At 34.5% G+C, this 20131-nt stretch overlaps 1 protein-coding gene across 1 annotated transcript in view; it reads right to left on the bottom strand.

The window, feature by feature from the left end:
* Rgk3 (Rad, Gem/Kir family member 3) overlaps positions 1 to 18721 on the bottom strand; it is a 93955-nt gene extending 75234 nt beyond the window's left edge. The window contains exon 1 of the mRNA XM_074240620.1: positions 18457 to 18721. Coding sequence (XP_074096721.1) covers positions 18457 to 18721 — 265 coding nt within the window. The remainder of the gene's footprint in view (positions 1 to 18456) is intronic.
* Between the last annotated feature and the right edge of the window lie 1410 nt (positions 18722 to 20131).

Genomic DNA, 20131 nt, shown 5'->3' with positions numbered 1-20131 from the left:
TGTAAATTTAATTTAAATTTAATAATTCAATGCTAAATAATGTAAAAATAATAATAATAACAATACCAATAATGATAAACATACTTGTTACTATTATTTTTATCATCAATTTATTTTTACCATTATAATTATTTTCAGTATTATATTTATAGTTGTTGTTAATATTGTCATTATTATAATTATTATTATTTTTATTATTATTTATCGTTATTATCATATTAATGTTAGTAAATAACACTATTCGCCAAACTCATAATTAATGGAAGTATTATGTAAAGAATGTCGTCGTTTAAAATTTCCGCTCAATTCGGTTGAAGTGCTACCTATCGGAAACGATCACTAAGATATCGTAACATCTGTACATCGCTCGAACAGAATTACTTCGACCTTAATCAGCTGACTTACTTTCACGAAGAATGCAAACACAAACAATTTTAGCTCTTTTAGGTATTGATACTAATTAATATATAAAACGTAATTAGAAGAAAAAATACATATGAAAAGTTGTTTGGTAGTTGATTTTAGAGATTTTATATTCAAAAAGAAATTTTAACATTTTTTGTAATGAAAAAAATTTCTAATTCTAGACATGGCCTTTTTCCGCAGAAATTAAATAACAATAAAATTATATAGATATAGATAAATTACAGTTTTATTTTTCGTACAGTATCAAGTAGAATTAATGAAATTTTATATAAAAAAGCCGCGTATACTCTTTGGAATATTAATAAACTTAATTATCAATTGAAAGCTGTTAAATTCAGATACATTTTTAAAAAATTTTTAACATTTTTAGTAATTAAGATAATTGTAAATTTAAATTTAACATTTCAATGCTCAATAATTTGATAATAATAATAATAATAATAATAATAAAAATTTTATTACTATTATTTTCATCATCAATTTATTGTTACTATTGTGATTAATTCAAGTTTTATCTTTATTGTTATTGTTAGTATTGTCGTTATTATCATTAATATTGTTATTATTACTATTATTGTTGTTATTCACGATAAATAATAAAACAAATTATCGTATTTAATAAACAAATAATAATCATTATCTTTTTCTAGTAAAGTATTCATTCGACTTCTCGCTCAATTCAAATAATCAATCTATTTAAATTTTCGTGTAATGTGGTGGTACTGTTGATTCGGTCACGCCTCTGACGGCAGACCTGCAACTTAAAACGCCTCGACGCCACCACACGCTGAGAACTGTGACCAACAAACCTAATTCTTATCTACAGTTTATGTAAAAGTTATTCTGACGCACCCTGGCGAATATGAACACAAGCAGTGAATATCTGGTTTTCACTGTATTATCCCATCTATCATGAGATTAACATGCATTCTGATATTATTTATTCTCTGGCCATCCGCTTTTTACATGAAAAAAAAATTAAAATCTAAAAATCTGGGTCGCTATAGTTTGTGCTGATTATTTTTAATAATTTTAAACAGAAATCATCAAGATAATAAAAAGTCATCAATTAATACGTGTAAAAAAGAGCATATACTACTATTACAAAACATCATATAAATAAGAAATCGAAATAAATTAAAAAAAAAATTTGCAACCTCAAAATACCGTTCTGCTTACGGTAAATACACACTCGGTAGTCTGGTTTGAGATTGAGAACGGAACTTGGCGCCAAACTCTACCGAGTTTGTTGATACGCTTAAACGTATGGCGATAGGACTTAAATTTTTTTCCAGTGTAAAATGATTACTCTCCCTTAAATCAAATTACTAGATTCTCACCATTTTATGGTGCAGTGTATATCAGTGATCATATAAAAGTGGGATAGAAGTTTTATAGAACACTATTTTTTGAATTTTTAAACCACAATAACTTTGAAACGGATTAACCGACAGCACATTAAAATAGTGAATACTCACTATTAAATAGTAGAAATCTACGATTTCGATTTAAGGGAGTACATCTTTTTTCATTTAAAAAATAACTATTTTCTACTGTTAGTTTAATTACTATATTAATTCAATTGACAGTGTTAGGATTTCTTGTATACATTTCTTATAATAATGTTTAGTAAAACGACACAATGGTCGAGTCGTCTAAATACCTTAGACTTCTCGACATCATGTTGACAGACATGGGTTCGAGCCCCGACGGTTGCTAGAATAGTTTTAACACTAACAGCTAGGGGTCGTTCCGGTAGCCGAACTGTACTGACATGGGTTTTTTCTGTAGTTTCCTCATGTCACTATTTCAAGAGCCTAGGAAGAGGTGAGAAATAGGGTGAATGCAGTACAGGAAGTATAAGTCGGTCCACAGTCGCAAAATAAAAAGTGGAGAGTAGGGCTTCACTCGAGCCGAGACAAGACAAAATTCGGAAAGTCTTATCTTGAAACGTTTTTTTGAAACATTAAAATTTCTTGACCAATTGACTCAAGATCCGTTGAACAAGCTCTTGATTTCAAAATCTACGTTGAATTCCGCCAATTAAATTAAAATCGAATTGCATGTTTAAAAGATATTGTCATTTAAAAATTTACAAATCTGTTAATCCGATACAATTCTCGGAATTTTGAGCTCGAGAAGCTCAAAAATCAATTAATATGAAAATTTTCAAGAGTTTCAAGCGCGGAAAAAGTAGAAATCTTAAGTTGTCTGAATGACATTCAGGATCAATTGTTTTTCAGGCTATTTTTTCTAATTTTATTATCCTGTTATTGACACTAGCGTTGATCATACATTTGAAGAATCATCTATGTGGGCTTATATTTACACTGAAAAAAAAAATTCTTGACTGGAGTGAAAATGTTCTTGGCTCAAAAAAATATCAAGGGAGATTGAAAATTTCTTGAATGAAATCAAAGTTTCTTGAGAAAAGATAAATTTCTTGAGCCAAGAAAATTTTTTCTTGCTCAAAAATAACTTTTGTTTTCCTTAAAATTTTCTTGACGCAAGAAATTTGTTTTTTGTGTGTACGACTGTGGTTTTTTGACATTCTAAACTGAACCGGAACATTTCGCTGACTTTAGTTGTCATCCAATAGATCAATTTCTTTTTTTTTTTTGCTTGATATCTAATTCAGTATATTTGTATTATATATTTTTGACACTTATTATCAAAATTGTTAGGTTTCTTTATTAAATATGATTATCATGAAAACAAACTCGAACAATCGGAGATTAAGGAAAGAAATGCCCGTGAAAAAATATTCTGATCAGACTTGATATGTCCTGATATGGCCATGGCGCATATTAAAAATTTTGATATAATCATATCAGGCTTGATATGATCTGACATGTCCATGTATAATGTTTGATAGGTCCTGATATAACCTGATATAGAAATCGGCCATATAAAGCCTGATATAGCTTGATTAGGCTTAATATAATTAGATCTCGGCTGATATAATTCGATGTATCTATGTACAATTTGTTAATATATTATAATATGGCCTGATATAATTTCATATGCCCGTTTATAATCTTTTGATATGTTCTGATATGATTTTATCAGGCTGGATCTGACTTAATAGTTTCAAATAAAGCCGAATCTCAGTGATAATTCTATTAGAAGGTCACTAGATTTTTTAAGTCTAAGAATCGGCAAATTTACATTTTTAATTTTTTTTATTAATATATTTTATAGCAGATTTACGGCATAAATTATGAAAATGGTAAAATGTATAAATTAAAAAAAAAAATTCTAAAGTTGCTCTAAAAGCTCTTTAATTAATTTTTTGTTGTACTCGCTTCAAAAGTTCAACTTTTGAGCGCTGGATGGCGTCCGCAAAGGGAATGTTTTCTAGAGACTCTATTATACCTCATTTTTTTCACGGCCTAGGCCGTGAAGTTTTACCACCTCCTTTTTTTTACGAACTTTTCGAGTGCACCCAGACGATATTGAGAGAGATTGTAAAAAAAAAGTCACATTCTAGTGTACCGACCAATGATTGTGAGTAAATTTTAAACAGTTACTATTGAGTGGCGCTAATTATTTCTCTGCTGGCAGTTTATTATGAAGCGAACTTAATGTTAATTAAATAAGAACCACGCCATAAATAAATATTAATAAAAAGATAATTAATATACAATTAAGCTTTTTTGCCCTTGTGAAACTTCATAAAATTTAAATATGTCATTGTTTACCTCCTATCCCTCAAAAGTTAAACTTATGGAGCGATTATAACAAAAAATATTGTATGTCATTCGGCCGTTTAGTGGCGATTTTGACAACAAATTTTTTTCGATATTCGCTTTAATGTTTGTGACGCGAATAATCGAAAACGAGCGTAAATTTCCGTCATCGGACGTTAAAATTACCTCCGTTTCGAACCTTCTCGCTACAAACCTTAAGCTCATATCGAAATATCGCCGCTGTCAAAAAACTGCCACTTAACGGCCCTATGACATAAATATCTATTGTACAGTTCAATTTTTTTACAAAATTTTTTTAATTGAGAAATTGATATTTTAGAATTTATTTTTATTAGTAAAGTAAGAATAAATGAATTTCCCTGATTAAAAAAAAGTATTGAGACGAAGAAAAAAGTAGTGAAAAGAATTAGATTGACTAGAAAACCGATTCTTTTCAATAATTTTTTCTTTGTCTCAATACTTTTTTTTAATCAAGGTTTAGATATTTTTCGAATTACTCAACGTTTTTAAAAAACTTAAAAAAAAAAAATTCCTGTAGTCATAGAACCAATCGATTACCGTTTTTTATCCGATTTAAAACTTTTTGTTACGTCGAAGGTAACGGATTATTTTATTTAATATTTTTTTTTTTTTATTTATGTTTAAACCCTGGTTATAGCCAATAGGTTTGGGAACTTAAACAGTGGGGAAAGGTATTCAAGCGAAAGATGAAAATCGTTCCTGTTAGATAAAATTATTTTCGGTATATTTTGAATAAGGAAATTACAGTGAACAAATTAAATTTTCAAAGATCAATACAATAATAAAAATTTTATAAACATTAAAAATATAATTAACTTACTTGGGATTGAACGCCATGGTTTTTCGAGAGGTGATTGTACTGACGGGGAATGACAAAGGGGAATCTACTAATATTACTATTACTGGGAGACTCACTTCCAATGTTTTAAATTGACTGACTATATTTCTACTTATTTTTCTGAAGTTGGGTCCTTTCGGAAAAACCTGGGCGTGCCTCTCTTATTTCATTTTCTAAATCGGGGGAAACTCTAAGCCAATTAGCCTTCGTTACGTTTAGAATTTCCCCTTCTCATGAGTCCCTTCGCTTCAGGAGTCGCACCATTCCCTCCACGTAGGTCTGTACTTATAATAATTTTGTTAACATATTATTGTAAAACATTAAGATTTCTTGTTTTCCTTTAGTTATTAAAATTTTATGATATTTATTCGTCGTAGGTTTCTAATTTCATTGATTTTAGAGTAATAATTATTAATATTTGTGTTGGTTTCTTACATTAAATCTAGAAAACATTTTATTGTATGAAATGATTATTAAATTTTCCATCCTCTATAATTAAGTTTAAATTTTTTAAATATAACATTTTAGAACAATTTCTTTTGAAATTATAACTATAAAAAAAATTATGTGTTAGAATTTAACCGTTAGAATTTTAAGTCGAATATTTCCCTTTAAGTTTCTCTCTTACATTTTTATTTCAAATTTTCTTAGTTTTACTAAAGGAAATATGCCTTAACATGTATCTGAGTTTGAAACGTTGCACTCTTATCTGGTTCTCAGCGGGAGATAATTTTTATTACTTCAGTCTGTGTACTTAGGGTACCTTTTAGAAGCAAAAAAAACTTCTCAGAACTATAAAATTTGAAATTGGAAACCCTTGAGAGCATCGTTTCAATCTCGGATAAACGTTGAACTATGACTAATAAAAAAAAAAATATTTTAAAAATAAAGAAATAGTTTAAGATGAGAAAAACAATTTAACTCAGTCTGATATAACACCCCCATGCTTTGATGGAAGTACGCTTTGACTACGACATCAAATTATACATCAGCCCTGGCAATTGTTGCGATTCTTCTTAGTTGACGAACGCTCGACCGCCGATTGATGCCGTTGATGTCGATTGAGTCCCTGGTGTTGATGTTGAAGTGGTGGGTGCCGGTAGGTGAGGATATATGAAGGGTGCGCTAGGTTCTTCCTCCTTTTCGCCGCTTTCCAAATCTGACATCTGTACCACTGTTGTTTTCCTTTCTGGCCTAGCCAGATGTATTAAGAGATGAGTGACTGAGTCCATCACCGCACCGAACAACTTAATGGACCATCCATAGATAGAATGAAGAGTATAGCCGTGGATGATGGTGTCTACTATCAATTTACACATGCGAATCATAAAGATTATTCCAATGATTCCAGCGCTGAAAGTGCCAAACTTGACGAATTTTCCCCAACTTCTTTCCCAGGCGCTTTCAGCTAATTTGTTTAATGCCTCTTCATCCAGCATATTCAACACAGAGGGTTGTTTGTGATAAGTACCCTTAGTGATCGTGTTGGCCATGTTCTCCAAGACCGAAGACTGCTCCATGGTGAACATGATTCTATTCTTCATGGCTTCCAGATCTTCTTGTTTATAGAGTCCACTGTTGGCCAGATGGATTGGATTGGCGTATCCCCAGGAAACTTTAGTTGCAGGTTTAAGTTTGATCGGAGCTATAGTCTCTACTGGAGCTGGGAGAAATTTATACCATTGTGCTCCCAATCGGAAATATTGCAGTAACGGCGAGTTACAAGGCACTTCGGTCGCCTGGTTGGTGATTATGTGTGTTCTCGGTGTTAGGAAGACACTGTGATTGCCTCGTTGTACGGGTATTCGATTGTAGCATTTGTCGGCGTGTCGGACCTTGACCTCTACTGAAGTACACTGGACCACATGAATAACCTCTCCTGCGGGCACGGCCATGTATCCTGCCTCACCCACGAACCTATACGCGAATTCGTCTGGTTGCGATGCCGCAATTGCCAGGCTGTTTCTTAAAATTTCTTTTTCTAATCTACATCTATGCAATAATACATCTTTATATAACCCCTGGATTTGAGTCCGTATGTATCTTTCCACGTATACAAATTTAGTGTTCACATAATAAAACATGTCCATATTATCTGGACTTAAGTTGAATACAACATTTTTTTCTAATTTATCGAGATTCTTTGACTGAACTATAAACAATTTTGGATGTTCAGTTTTATAAATGGAAAGACCGCATGTGGAATCAACTCCAGTTGTCGTCAACGAAAAACTAGTGTCTCTTATATTAACCGAATAGACAGTTTCAGCGTCCGACTTAATTTTAGTCGCGGTACCTTTATAGATTACTGTGTACGTATTATCGTTACAATATTTGCGTGGGAGGCTTTCCCAAAAGTGTACCCACCATCCGGATCCACACAACTTCCCGCATTAAGTTTACATGTGTATCCCGAGGGGATATGCACTTTATTATTATCTACCTTAACTCTGGCCGAACCTGTGGAGAGCGTTATCTTCACAAGCCCGGTGACGACTACATCGTCCCAAGTACCGTACGGATCAGAGTATTGGGTACCTTTACAGGACCCATCGTTAGTTACTCGACCTGCGAACGTAATACTCCTTGTTGATGTGGCATTCACTGCAAGACCGTCAATGACTGTGGAGCCCACGCTCAATGTCCGATGATTGTGCGCTATCTGGCACATTTCGCGTGTTACTAATTGAACGTACTCCATATACCCATTATCAACTAAGGAGACATGTGAATGCATGCCGCAGTAATGGATAGCACGAAGAATTTCTATTTTGCATTGAATAATATTGACAAATTCGAACTCATTTCGTTGTAACAGGAGTATATCAGTTAGAGATTCTTCTATACGACCGGTGTCTATTTCACAATCATCAATATCTAGAAGAGATATTGTTGACATGTTTAAATTTTTGGCCCCACAATCATATCCGATCATGGCACCGACCTTTCGGTTGATCAGCATTATTAATGCTAGATAATTGAGTATGTGTCTGCAAACAAAATAAAATTAGCATTTGAAGGTTGGATCTTTTTCCGCGACTTTCTTTTTATTAAATACTTTATTCGCTTTTAATTGTTCTTTTGCATTTGACTCTGAAATTTTTGTGAGTTTCAACCGATTTGCATGAACTAATTTAATCTTATTCTTTACCTGAATGTTTACGTTATTGTTAGGTAGGACTTCTATTATTTGATATGGTCCATCATAGTGGTTACCAAATTTATTTGGTTTGGGGCCTTTTAGTAAAAATACCCAATCATTCTCTTTAAATTTAACTATTTTTAATTTTTTATCGTAATACAATTTGGATTTTTCCTTTGCGTTAACCAGATTCCTACGAGCTAAGCTACGTATCTCTATTAATCGTTTTACTAGGTCACTTATATAATTATTGTATGTAAGTAGACAATCTAATGCATGCAGGGGTTCTTCGGAGGGAACGCGAGCGACTTTCCCGAATACTAACTCGTACGGGGTATACCTAGTACCCTCATGAACCGAGGTGTTATAAGAAAAGTGGCTAATTCAAGCCAATCGTCCCAATCCTTTTCTTTACTTACATATTGTTTTAAGAATTCCCCTAATACATGGTGGGATCTCTCCAGGGACCCGTTAGATTGGGGCCGGAACGCGGTGGTCTGTATTTTTTTAATCTTGAAACGTTTAGCAATCCGTTGCATGAACGTACTAATAAAATTACGTCCCTGATCTGTGAGTAAGGCTTTGGGTGCTCCGTAGATGCAAATAAAACGTTTCAAAAACATGTCGGCGATAGTAACAGCCAGCATATCCCTGATCGGAATCGCTATACAAAATTTCGACAGCAAATCTTGTATAGTCAGAATATACTCATTTCCACCTTTGGTAACCGGCAGAGGACCGACAATATCCATTGCGATCTTCTCAAAGACAGTAACTGGGGTATCGGTGATGAGCATTGGTTGGCGGGTTTTAACCCGTACCAATTTACTTAATTGACAGTTTAAGCACTGTTGAATACGACGTTGAATGTCTTCCTTCAAACCTTCCCAGAAATAATTATGCCGAATTCTATTATAGGTTTTAGAGACACCTTTATGGCCTCCCATAGGGGCATTATGGGCCTCGTAAAATACCTTGTCACGTTCCTCAGGAGGAACGTAACGAATTTTCCCTAAACAGACTATTATCTTAAAATCGTCTTGATCGACGAAAACGTCGGTCAGCATTTTGAAAACTTCGATCCAGGGTACAGTAGCCACATACTCGGAAGAAGCTATAGAGAAGGTGGCTAAGCCCTTATCCCGTAAAATACCCTTTAGTTTGACTAACGTTTTACCAATGTTACTTTGAATACGTAGCGAAGATTCCCCGCTAGTATTTACTACTACTAAACCAAAATAATTTTTCTTGTTTACCTTAGTCCAGAAGACCTGTCCCGTCTCCGTGACTCTCGAAACTGGTAATTGACCTATAGACTTTAAACTTTGAGAACCGTTATCGCGAGGACAACCGTTTGTATCAAGAAAATACACCAAGTTGTCTTGTCGATACTGAAATAACTCTTTAGATACTGCAATATTTGTCTTATGTGAAGACGAAATATCTTGATTACTTTCTTTTGTTACTTGTTGTAACGATACATGAGATTCGGTGTCTGACAAGTCTCCGTCTTCCGTGTCCGAATCATTACCTTGGGAGGCTTCCGAATCGGAATCTGGTTCAAATCGAGTTGCCTCAACTGGGTCTTCTAAATTAGTTTTCACCTTACGTGGTCTACCCCTGCGTCTCTTAGGCAGTCCGCATGTACCAGGGACTCCTTCAAGACTGTCCAGCGTGTCAGCAGCCGGTGACACCCGAACCTTAGAGGGTTCTAAATCTTTTGAACAATCTATAACTGGAGCACTGTCGTATGCTGTCTTTTCAACTTCCCCTAAACTTTGTGAAAACTCCTGATTTTGTAAAGTTTTACCCCCGATAACCTTGTTTTGAGCGCGAGTTGTAACATTTACTTTCTCAGGAGGGTTACGCGACAAAGCATCCGCATTTGAATTATATTTTCCCGGTTTGTAATCTACTTGATAATCATATTCTGCCAATTTCAAACGCCACTTAAGGATACGAGCGTTTCCATCTTTAGCAGTCCGAAACCAAACCAACGGTTTATGATCTGTAATAACTTTAAAGGATTTACCATATATATATGGTCTGAAATTCTTGACAGCCTGTACTATAGCCAGAGCTTCTTTTTCATACGTGTCATACCTTACTTCAGCTCCTCGCAATATTCTAGAATAATACGCGATGGGCCGATCTTTCCCGACTTCCCCCTGTGACAGCACAGCCCCCAAAGCAATGCCCGAAGCGTCCGTGGTAATAATAAACGGTTTAGTAAAGTCTGGGTATTGGAGGACTGGAGCGGTACACAAGGCCTCCTTTAATTTGTTAAAAGCTTCTTGAGTTTCCTCTCCCCAAATAAAATCAGAATCTTTTTCTAAAAGTTTAGTTAATGGTTTTGAACTATTAGCAAAGTTTTTAATAAAACGCCGGTAGTATCCGGTTAAACCCAAGAATTCACGAATGTTTTTCTGATTTTTGGGAGTCGAAAACCCTTTGACAGCTTCCAATTTAGAGGGGTCAGGTTTGAGGCCCTCTCTACTAATAATATGACCTAAATAATTTACTTCGGGTCGGAGGAAATGGCATTTGTCAGGTTGCAATTTTAGATTCGCTTTTCGTAATCTTTGCATTAGTTCATCGATTCTTTTCTCATGTTGTTCTAAATCTTTCGCAAAAACTATGATATCGTCTAAGTAAACGAACATTGAGGTCCCTTGGAGTCCAGTTAACACCGTATCCATTAATCGCTGGAAGGTTGCAGGCGCGTTCCTCAATCCAAAAGGGCATACGAGAAAATTCCCAATGACCTAAAGGAGTGGAGAAGGCTGTCTTACAACTATCTCTCGGATCCATTTCGATTTGGTGATAACCTGACGCCAAATCAAAGACAGAAAAATATCTAGAACCTCCTAACTGGTCAAGGATTTCTACTATACTCGGTAAAGGATACGCATCAGTAATTGTCCTTTCGTTTAAACTTCTAAAATCTATTACTAGTCTCCAGCGTTTATTTCCTTGTGAATCAGCCTTTTTAGGTACTATCCAAATAGGGCTATTGTAAGGCGACTCTGAAGGCTTAATAATGCCTGTTCGGAGTGTCTCCTTAATCTGTTTATCTACTTCGGGTTTCAGCGAATGAGGTAACCGATACTGTTTGGTTGAAATTGGAACATCGTATGTAGTAGGAATTCTATGTTTATAATAGGTAGTTGAACCCAAAGGTTCGTCTGGAATTTGAAAACAATCAGAGTATTTCCTTACTAAATTTTCTACGTGGGTTTTCTCTGCTTCATTCAAATAGTCTAATTTCAAAAGAGGTTTTAACTTTTCGAATCTACTTTCATCAAAATGGGTTTTTGTAACAGTATATATCCTTTTGTAACTCCGAGGTTCTCAATTAGTTTTTCATGACCATTTCCTTGAACAGCCATATGAGATGACCAGACATCCTCCACCTCATGAACAGGCAAAGTTGGAATTTTAATAGCTATTTTTGTATCAGTAGTATTGTAAATTTGTAAGTAAGCTCGGTCACCGCTGACCCGTACCATACAATTTCCAGCGAAAACCCCTTTACATATCCTAAACTGAGGAAAATAACCTTCTTTAACTTCTGGGTTCTTAACTTTCACGAAAAATGTTGACTCGCAACGGGGCGGTAAGTACATAACCCCGTCTTCAATCTTATTCATTTTATAAAAAGGATGTTTAATATCATCTAATTCCAAAACTCGATTTTCGTAATCTATTTTAGCTCCATGATTAGAGAAGAATTGTGAACCAATGAGACCAGCATGAGGAATTGCCATGCTATCAGATACAACATGACAAACCGTCTCTTTTCCAAATAATTTTAAACGTATACTACCTAAGGTAGGTATAGGTACATCTGCTATACCATGTAATTCTAATATATCGTTAGTATCTAATTTTGAGCGTGAATTTAAATATTTTCTTTTTATTAAACTTGGGGAAGCTCCAGAATCTAACATCATGATAATGTCTTCACCCTGGCCCGATTTTCCCACAACCGCGTATGGTAAATCGTCCCAGTCTTTCTTTAATTCTACAGTCATTATGCAAGATTGTCGCTCAAGGTAACTTCCTGGACTGAGTTGACTAAATTGACAGGGCGCGTCGAGTAATTGTTCATTCCCGCGCCCGTGGAATTGAACACCGTTTGGTTTCCCTGCGTGAGTTTTATAGCTTTTAAGGTTTTACAATTTTCATCACTATGACTTGTACTGTTGTGGTAACTACAGTACTGAGAGGAAGAAGAAGAGGCGTTTACATTTAACGGAATTTGGATAGAAGGGCAATTTTTTGCTGAATGTCCGCGAGCACCACATAATTGACATCTTATTGTTATTACTTTATTCTGTTGACTTTTATGATCTCCCACGACTTGAGGACAAGCTTTCGCTGTATGTCCTAAATTATCGCAAACTTGACATTCACTTCGAGGACAAGTCCTCGTGGTATGTCCAGAAATTCCGCATTTATAGCAAATGATGTCATGTTTTTGATGATTATTTGTTGGGTTTCGATTAATTGGATTATTGTTAATTTGATTTACGTTATCGTTAATTTTATTATTCGTAACATTTTTATTAATGCGATTGGGACTACTGTTTTGATTGAGTTGATTAGGGTTGGTGTTATTAGTTTTATTAATGGCTTTTGGATTGTTAGTTGCACTATTAATCGCAAAATTTACTGATTTGTTATTAGCCTTCTTTTTCCCATCATCAGTGGATACCATCCCCGAACTATTCCTCAAATCTTTCCGAGCATTTAATTTCTTTTCTATTTTTAAAGCTTCAGCGATTGCCGCTTCTGCCGATGCACAGACGGGCATTCTTTGATCAATTTCATTTTTTAGATTTTGAATAAAACATTCTGCGACGGAGGCATCTACGTTATTTTTATATGCTGTCACTACTTCACGGGTTGCTTCCGGATTTTGACTTTTATAACATTCTACGATTTCTGTACCCTTTTTCCTTAATCTATTTTATATACTCAATGACGGATTCTTTGTCACCCTGATATATACGCCCCAATTCCCCTTGTAATTGAAATAAAGTTTTGTCATAAAGATAAACCCTTTTTAGTGCTTTAATCAAATCATCTATAGTGTTCGGTATTTGGTTACTAAGAGCATCCTTAACATTTGTACCTAATTTACTTGCGTATATTAGTTTAGTTAAATTACCTTCCGCAGCTTCGGGAAGCATCCCTTTAGCATCGCGACAACATGTGGAAAAATCTATCAGATCGCTCGGGAGTCCTTCAAACCGAGGAACGCAGACCAACGCGTCGTTTAACGAAATGTTTTGATTAGTAGGTAGCGCCATTTCGTCTTCGTTATCTAAAGCGATTTGATTATTATCTACTTGATTTACGACTAGGGCAACTGGATTGACAGCCGGAGGGGTGATTCCTGGGGCAGCCTGATTATTTCCTGGATTTCCTCTTTGAGGGGCCTGATCAACGATAATAGGAGTGACTGGGCGCGTATTTTCAGGACTTTCGTCGTCGGAAATTTCAGGAAGTCCCGAAGTTCCCAATCCTGAGTCCAGAAATGTCAAATTACGAGGCTTCCGAGTAGGTGGAGCTAATCCTGACAACAGATCCTGATCCCCTTGATTTCTAAGAGAGTATTTCTTATCACCAGACATTTAACATTTTCACATATAACTGGATTCTTGTTTTCAAGGATTTCAAAAGAAGAAGAAAAGAAAAAGAGGGAAAAAAAAAAATTTTATTGCATCGTGAAGTGACCTTGTAAGACTATTAATCTTATACAATTCAAGTAAAACCTACAGGGTTCATTATCTATTTCAATCTGAATGACTTGGTATTAATTATAGTGTAAATTACACAACCCCAACAAATTTTAATCATTTGGACCATTTTTCAATGAAACTCTCGTTTGGATACATCAATATCTTCCACAATAACTTCATTTAAATACATTAGAGAAAGTTTTAGCACTATTAGTTAAAGTCCCATTGGAACATTTGAATTTCAGTCAACTTTATTAATAATTTCAGAATCGTTTGCCTTTTAAAACAAATCGTGATCAGCGTAAAAATAAACTATTAGGTTTTCTTTCAAATATGACTAAGGAGGAAATATTTAATTCTTAAATTTCAAATATTTCCGCATTATGACTTGAATAAAAGAATTTATGTAATTTTAATAATTCATTTTGCCTGAATTTACTTTCCCAACAGTTTGAATCCCGGCTGAGCCCCCAAAAATTGTTACGTCGAAGGTAACGGATTATTTTATTTAATATTTTTTTTTTTTTATTTATGTTTAAACCCTGGTTATAGCCAATAGGTTTGGGAACTTAAACAGTAGGGAAAGGTATTCAAGCGAAAGATGAAAATCGTTCCTGTTAGATAAAATTATTTTCGGTATATTTTGAATAAGGAAATTACAGTGAACAAATTAAATTTTCAAAGATCAATACAATAATAAAAATTTTATAAACATTAAAAATATAATTAACTTACTTGGGATTGAACGCCATGGTTTTTCGAGAGGTGATTGTACTGACGGGGAATGACAAAGGGGAATCTACTAATATTACTATTACTGGGAGACTCACTTCCAATGTTTTAAATTGACTGACTATATTTCTACTTATTTTTCTGGAGTTGGGTCCTTTCGGAAAAACCTGGGCGTGCCTCTCTTATTTCATTTTCTAAATCGGGGGAAACTCTAAGCCAATTAGCCTTCGTTACGTTTAGAATTTCCCCTTCTCATGAGTCCCTTCGCTTCAGGAGTCGCACCATTCCCTCCACGTAGGTCTGTACTTATAATAATTTTGTTAACATATTATTGTAAAACATTAAGATTTCTTGTTTTCCTTTAGTTATTAAAATTTTATGATATTTATTCGTCGTAGGTTTCTAATTTCATTGATTTTAGAGTAATAATTATTAATATTTGTGTTGGTTTCTTACATTAAATCTAGAAAACATTTTATTGTATGAAATGATTATTAAATTTTCCATCCTCTATAATTAAGTTTAAATTTTTTAAATATAACATTTTAGAACAATTTCTTTTGAAATTATAACTATAAAAAAAATTATGTGTTAGAATTTAACCGTTAGAATTTTAAGTCGAATATTTCCCTTTAAGTTTCTCTCTTACATTTTTATTTCAAATTTTCTTAGTTTTACTAAAGGAAATATGCCTTAACATGTATCTGAGTTTGAAACGTTGCACTCTTATCTGGTTCTCAGCGGGAGATAATTTTTATTACTTCAGTCTGTGTACTTAGGGTACCTTTTAGAAGCAAAAAAAACTTCTCAGAACTATAAAATTTGAAATTGGAAACCCTTGAGAGCATCGTTTCAATCTCGGATAAACGTTGAACTATGACTAATAAAAAAAAAAATATTTTAAAAATAAAGAAATAGTTTAAGATGAGAAAAACAATTTAACTCAGTCTGATATAACATTTTAAAAAAGTAAATTTTTTTTTTTTTAAATAAAATCTGAAATTGATATTGCTATCATTTTTCATGCAACATTGTGCCAAATGAAAAAATCTTTCTGTGTATAATTTACATATTTATCTTGATATATAATTTTCAGTTCATTATTCATGTATTATTAAAATGAATTAGAAATTTTGGAAAAAATTTAATTAATCCATGAAATATTTATAAATCTGACAACATATTAGTTAGTTACAAAGACATCATCTTTGAGCAACCACATGTTTCGGACTGTTGAAACTAGTATTAAAAGTCTTCGATAGATGGCGACTGGCCGCAGAACTATTTTTCTTGTAGATACTCAACATTAAAGTGTTATGTTCCAAGCAACGTAGAATTTGTGTACTCTACAACAGAGTGTATTAGTTTTTAAAAAAAGTTGTACTAACAAGTAAAATGAATTTTTTTCCCCTCAAAGCGTCAACTTTAGCCCCGCTGCGCTTATCGAAGTTGCCGTTTAGCTTTCCACCTTCGTCGGGGAAAAAAATAGAATACACTTCTCGGGAAATGAATAAGAAAGCCTCAGATCACAAATTTGTTGAACAATTTCATGTGATCTGAAAAATTTCTCACTTTAATTCCCTAGGGGTGTAATATACTATTGTATCAACTACGAAATAGTGTCGTTCATATGTTCTAAACAACAAAATAAAATCAGAAATGATAAATTTTATTCATGCTTCAGATTTGACTACATCTTGATATGGCCATATTAGCCCTGATCAGGCCACATCAAGTCTGATATAGACAATTTCCATATCAAGGCTAATATAAACGGTCTATATAAGGCCATATCACGTCTGATCAGAATATTTTTTCACGGGTAAAGGGAATACCAAAAGAAAATTAAGATACATCGAGAGTATAAAAGTATGTGGAGGTGATTCGTTAATTTATTAACGCAGGTTAATTGCAATTTCAGAATTTTCAAAACAAACCTACGATTAGGCAGATGGTTAGATTAGAAAGCTTTACAAGTATACAATGTAAGTGTAAGCAGGCCGGATCCAACGAAAATTGTTTAGTGTAAAAAGGTGTTTAGATTATGAAGGTAATCATTTTTGTAAGTTTTACTGTATAAGAATTAATATTACTGTTACGTTCCCAAAATTAGGTATAAATTCATTTAGAGTTTTAAATAATTAAATATCAGGTTTTGACACTATGGGTAGTCGATCGACCCCCGGTGTGTCGTCACAGATGAACTTACTATCTTATTATGATTTATTACTGACTTACCATTATGGGCCCCATAAGTCTGACCATATAACCCCCTGGGTTTCTAACCATTTCGCTTCGAAAGGCGGAAAAGTGTCGTGCCCCGTCTTCCTGAAGTACTCCTCTGAATAATACCCGTACCTGGGGTCGTTGATGGGAATAGCGCCCCCCGGAAGGTGAACCTCTGGAACCTCGATTGGGACCAGCTTTCAAGTCCTGGTGATGTCTGTCCAATAGGCAGGACGGTTGTTACTAGCGAAGATGGACTGACCCGGTGGACCTCAGCTCGTGGGTGATTTAGGCGAGTCTTCCTCAGCGGTTCGAACTACCCTTATTCGAGGTTCAATTAGTATCTCGTCGTCCGTCACTCGCATTACTGGTCTCACGTTTTGTACTACCTCCGTTCGCGGTTCGACTGGAGTTTCGGCGCCGATTGTCGGCAACGATAGGTAGAATGGCTGGGCCAAGCGACGACGACCCTCTTGCACCGAGCGACCCGATCTTCGTGACCGTTTTCCGTGAGGCATTTACGTATAGAAATTTGGTGCTGGCTGAACGCTGGCTAGCGCTCTTGCCGAAGATTTGGGACCTGGGGATACGCTGATTAAGCGCTCACCCAGAAGGAGGGTTAGGTTGGCGAAACGCTGGCTAGCGCTTTAGCCGGAAGGTATTCTTATATGGGTTGGAACTGCTATAAAGCGCTCCGCCCCATAATAAGTATATTTGGAAGATATGTTGGTGTAATTGGTTTATTAGATAATTGGATCTGGATAGGTTCAAGTCTGAGGATGGATCTCTCTGTACTCGAGAGTCTCTAGCTCTACTGACTTGCTCCTGGCCAGAATAAATGTTTATAAATCTTATTGTCTGCCATGTTGGTAGCTCAGGTTACTCCTGAGAGAATCGATGAGGCCCGGGTTCCATGCTGACGCAAGATGTTTCGGTTATCCGCGGCCACGGCAACTCTCTGCTGACGCCTTATCACAAGCGATTTCCGTTACTCCGCTGTTAGTATAATCACCAGCGAAGCAACTGATATCGCTTGGTATGCGTTCTGAGAATCATCTTAAATTAAAGTAAACACTTTTAAATAAATTTTGAGAACAAAATAAAAATCGAAATTAGGCGAAAATTCGTGGAACGTAACATTACTTTCGGTAGTGTCGACAAATAGCCATTCATTGGTAGTTATTGACTCGGCACAATAGTTAATAAAATTACGTTGGATAAAATAGTAAAGTTATTAAATTCAGGAATACAAACTTCGTGTTATATGTATTCGATAGGTTCCTTGAAAACCAAATTGGGTAGGGGTTACCAATTCAAACGTGATTATGAACAAGTAATTATAAAACTCTATCATATCGAGGGTTCACTCACGTAACAGTGAATTATATGTGTATCTAATGGTAAGCTTTGTTTTCTTCTATCTTTATTTTGACCTCTTTTGTTTGGTCGATAAGTAGAGTGTAATGAATCGTTTATCAATTACTTCTGCTACACCTCTATAAGGCCTATCTTATTTGGCGCCCTAAATTGATACTGGCTCTAATTTTTTTTCACTTAATAAGTCCTACTATAAGTTCAGTGATTGGAAATAAAAAGTAAATAAGTTACTGATACCTCGAGAAGAGTTGTTTGGTCGACTACTTTTATTACTATGTGACATCTTAGCGCTTTGGGATCTCGTGGCTCTTTTGTGTCTTTGTGTTGAATTAGTTTTTCTATCTAATACTTTAGTTCCACATTCTTTATCCGATTCTTTCTTATGTAAATTCCTGTCAGAACTCACTGAAAGAACACCTACTGGTAGTTTAACGTCTAAAGCGTCGTAAGCACACATTGAAGCAGATCGTGTAGTTCGACTAGTTGTAATATCGTCTGCCATTTCTTCAATGATAGTTGTCAACGAGAGACAATTATAAAAATCTGAAAACGAAAAAAAAAAAAAGGTTATGGTTTGAACATTTTTATTCGTAAAGATTTACGGAGTAATTCGACAGATGCAGAGTTATACTTTATTGTTATTTTATATCCCCTGCCTTTATCGCGAACTTCATTTGAGACTATTTAAGAATATAAAAATTAAACAAGGGTGCTTCAAGATTGATTCTTGTTGACATACTTGATGATAATTTGATAAGCTTTGAATGTAGCTTAATTTTACCTCAGCGGAATTGCCCTAGTTCAGAATAAGCTATATGTACATTCAAAGTCTGATCTGAATAAAGATTGCTGTAAATATTTCTTAGAAAGTTTGAACAGCTCGAATGATGTCCCAAGAAAAATCTTGAAAAAGGTTTCTAGATTTTTTTAATTGCTGCAGTTTTTTGATGAATTTACCGATTGCGATGAACATTAATACCTTTGGGATAGTTATTTAAGTATGTTAAATTTATCTTAATCGAATTATGTTAAACATAATAGATGATCAATTAATAAAAGGTTGAAAAATCCAAATGAGCATGCCTTAAGCGCTCATGTTATACACATATTATTTAGATTGACTGTTATTTCGTTTGAGGCTTTACGGTTATGATTTTGTTGTTTATTATTCGTTTTTTTATTTGAATTTTTCTGCAAGTAGTGTTATCTTCTCTGTAGGTCGAGCTAAAAAAAAATTAGGAACACGGTAGACCCTGAAGGCCATCCGTGCAACTTCCCGCTAATTCCATGCTTAGGTGCATAAAACTGCACTAATGATGTTTTTGAGCTCTTCGAGCTCAAAAATACAATTTGTATGTTATTTTGAGCTCTTCGAGCTTAAAAGTCTGATAGAAGTATCATAGAACAATATTCTTTAAATTTTCAAACCGCACTAACTTTTCAACAAATCAACCGATTTTCACGCGGTTGGCAGAATATGACGCCATTTTTTTAGTTTCATAATGAATCTTCAAGTTTGAATTGATAAAACTAAGAAATTTGGAGTAATTCCGAAAAAAAACACTTTTTTGGTTTTTTTTTTTTCATTATATTTCTTTAACAAATGGACCAATTTTGACCGTCTTGACGGCAATCGACGTAATTTTTTCATGCTAATAGCTGATTAGTTTTTGAAATCGATCAGTGCAGCCGTTTAAAAGTTATTCCAAAAAATGTCGGAGTTATGTTAAAAAAACCCTTGTTTCCAAATATATTATCGAGGATATCTCTCGAACCAATCGACCGATTTCCCCGTTTTTTGGCGGCGAACGATGCGATTTTTTAAGCTCTAAAATTATTCTACATCATCAAAAACGATCCAAGAAGAAATGACGAAGTTATGTCAAAAAAACACTTTTTTCGATTTTCTTTC

This window comes from Cotesia typhae, unplaced genomic scaffold (genome assembly GCF_013202065.1).
Source record: "Cotesia typhae breed Kobodo isofemale line unplaced genomic scaffold, CoteBio_Ctyphae contig_28, whole genome shotgun sequence".
Taxonomy (NCBI): domain Eukaryota; kingdom Metazoa; phylum Arthropoda; class Insecta; order Hymenoptera; family Braconidae; genus Cotesia; species Cotesia typhae.
Note: the sequence above shows the minus strand (reverse complement) of the source record. Positions and strands in the feature narration are given on the sequence as shown.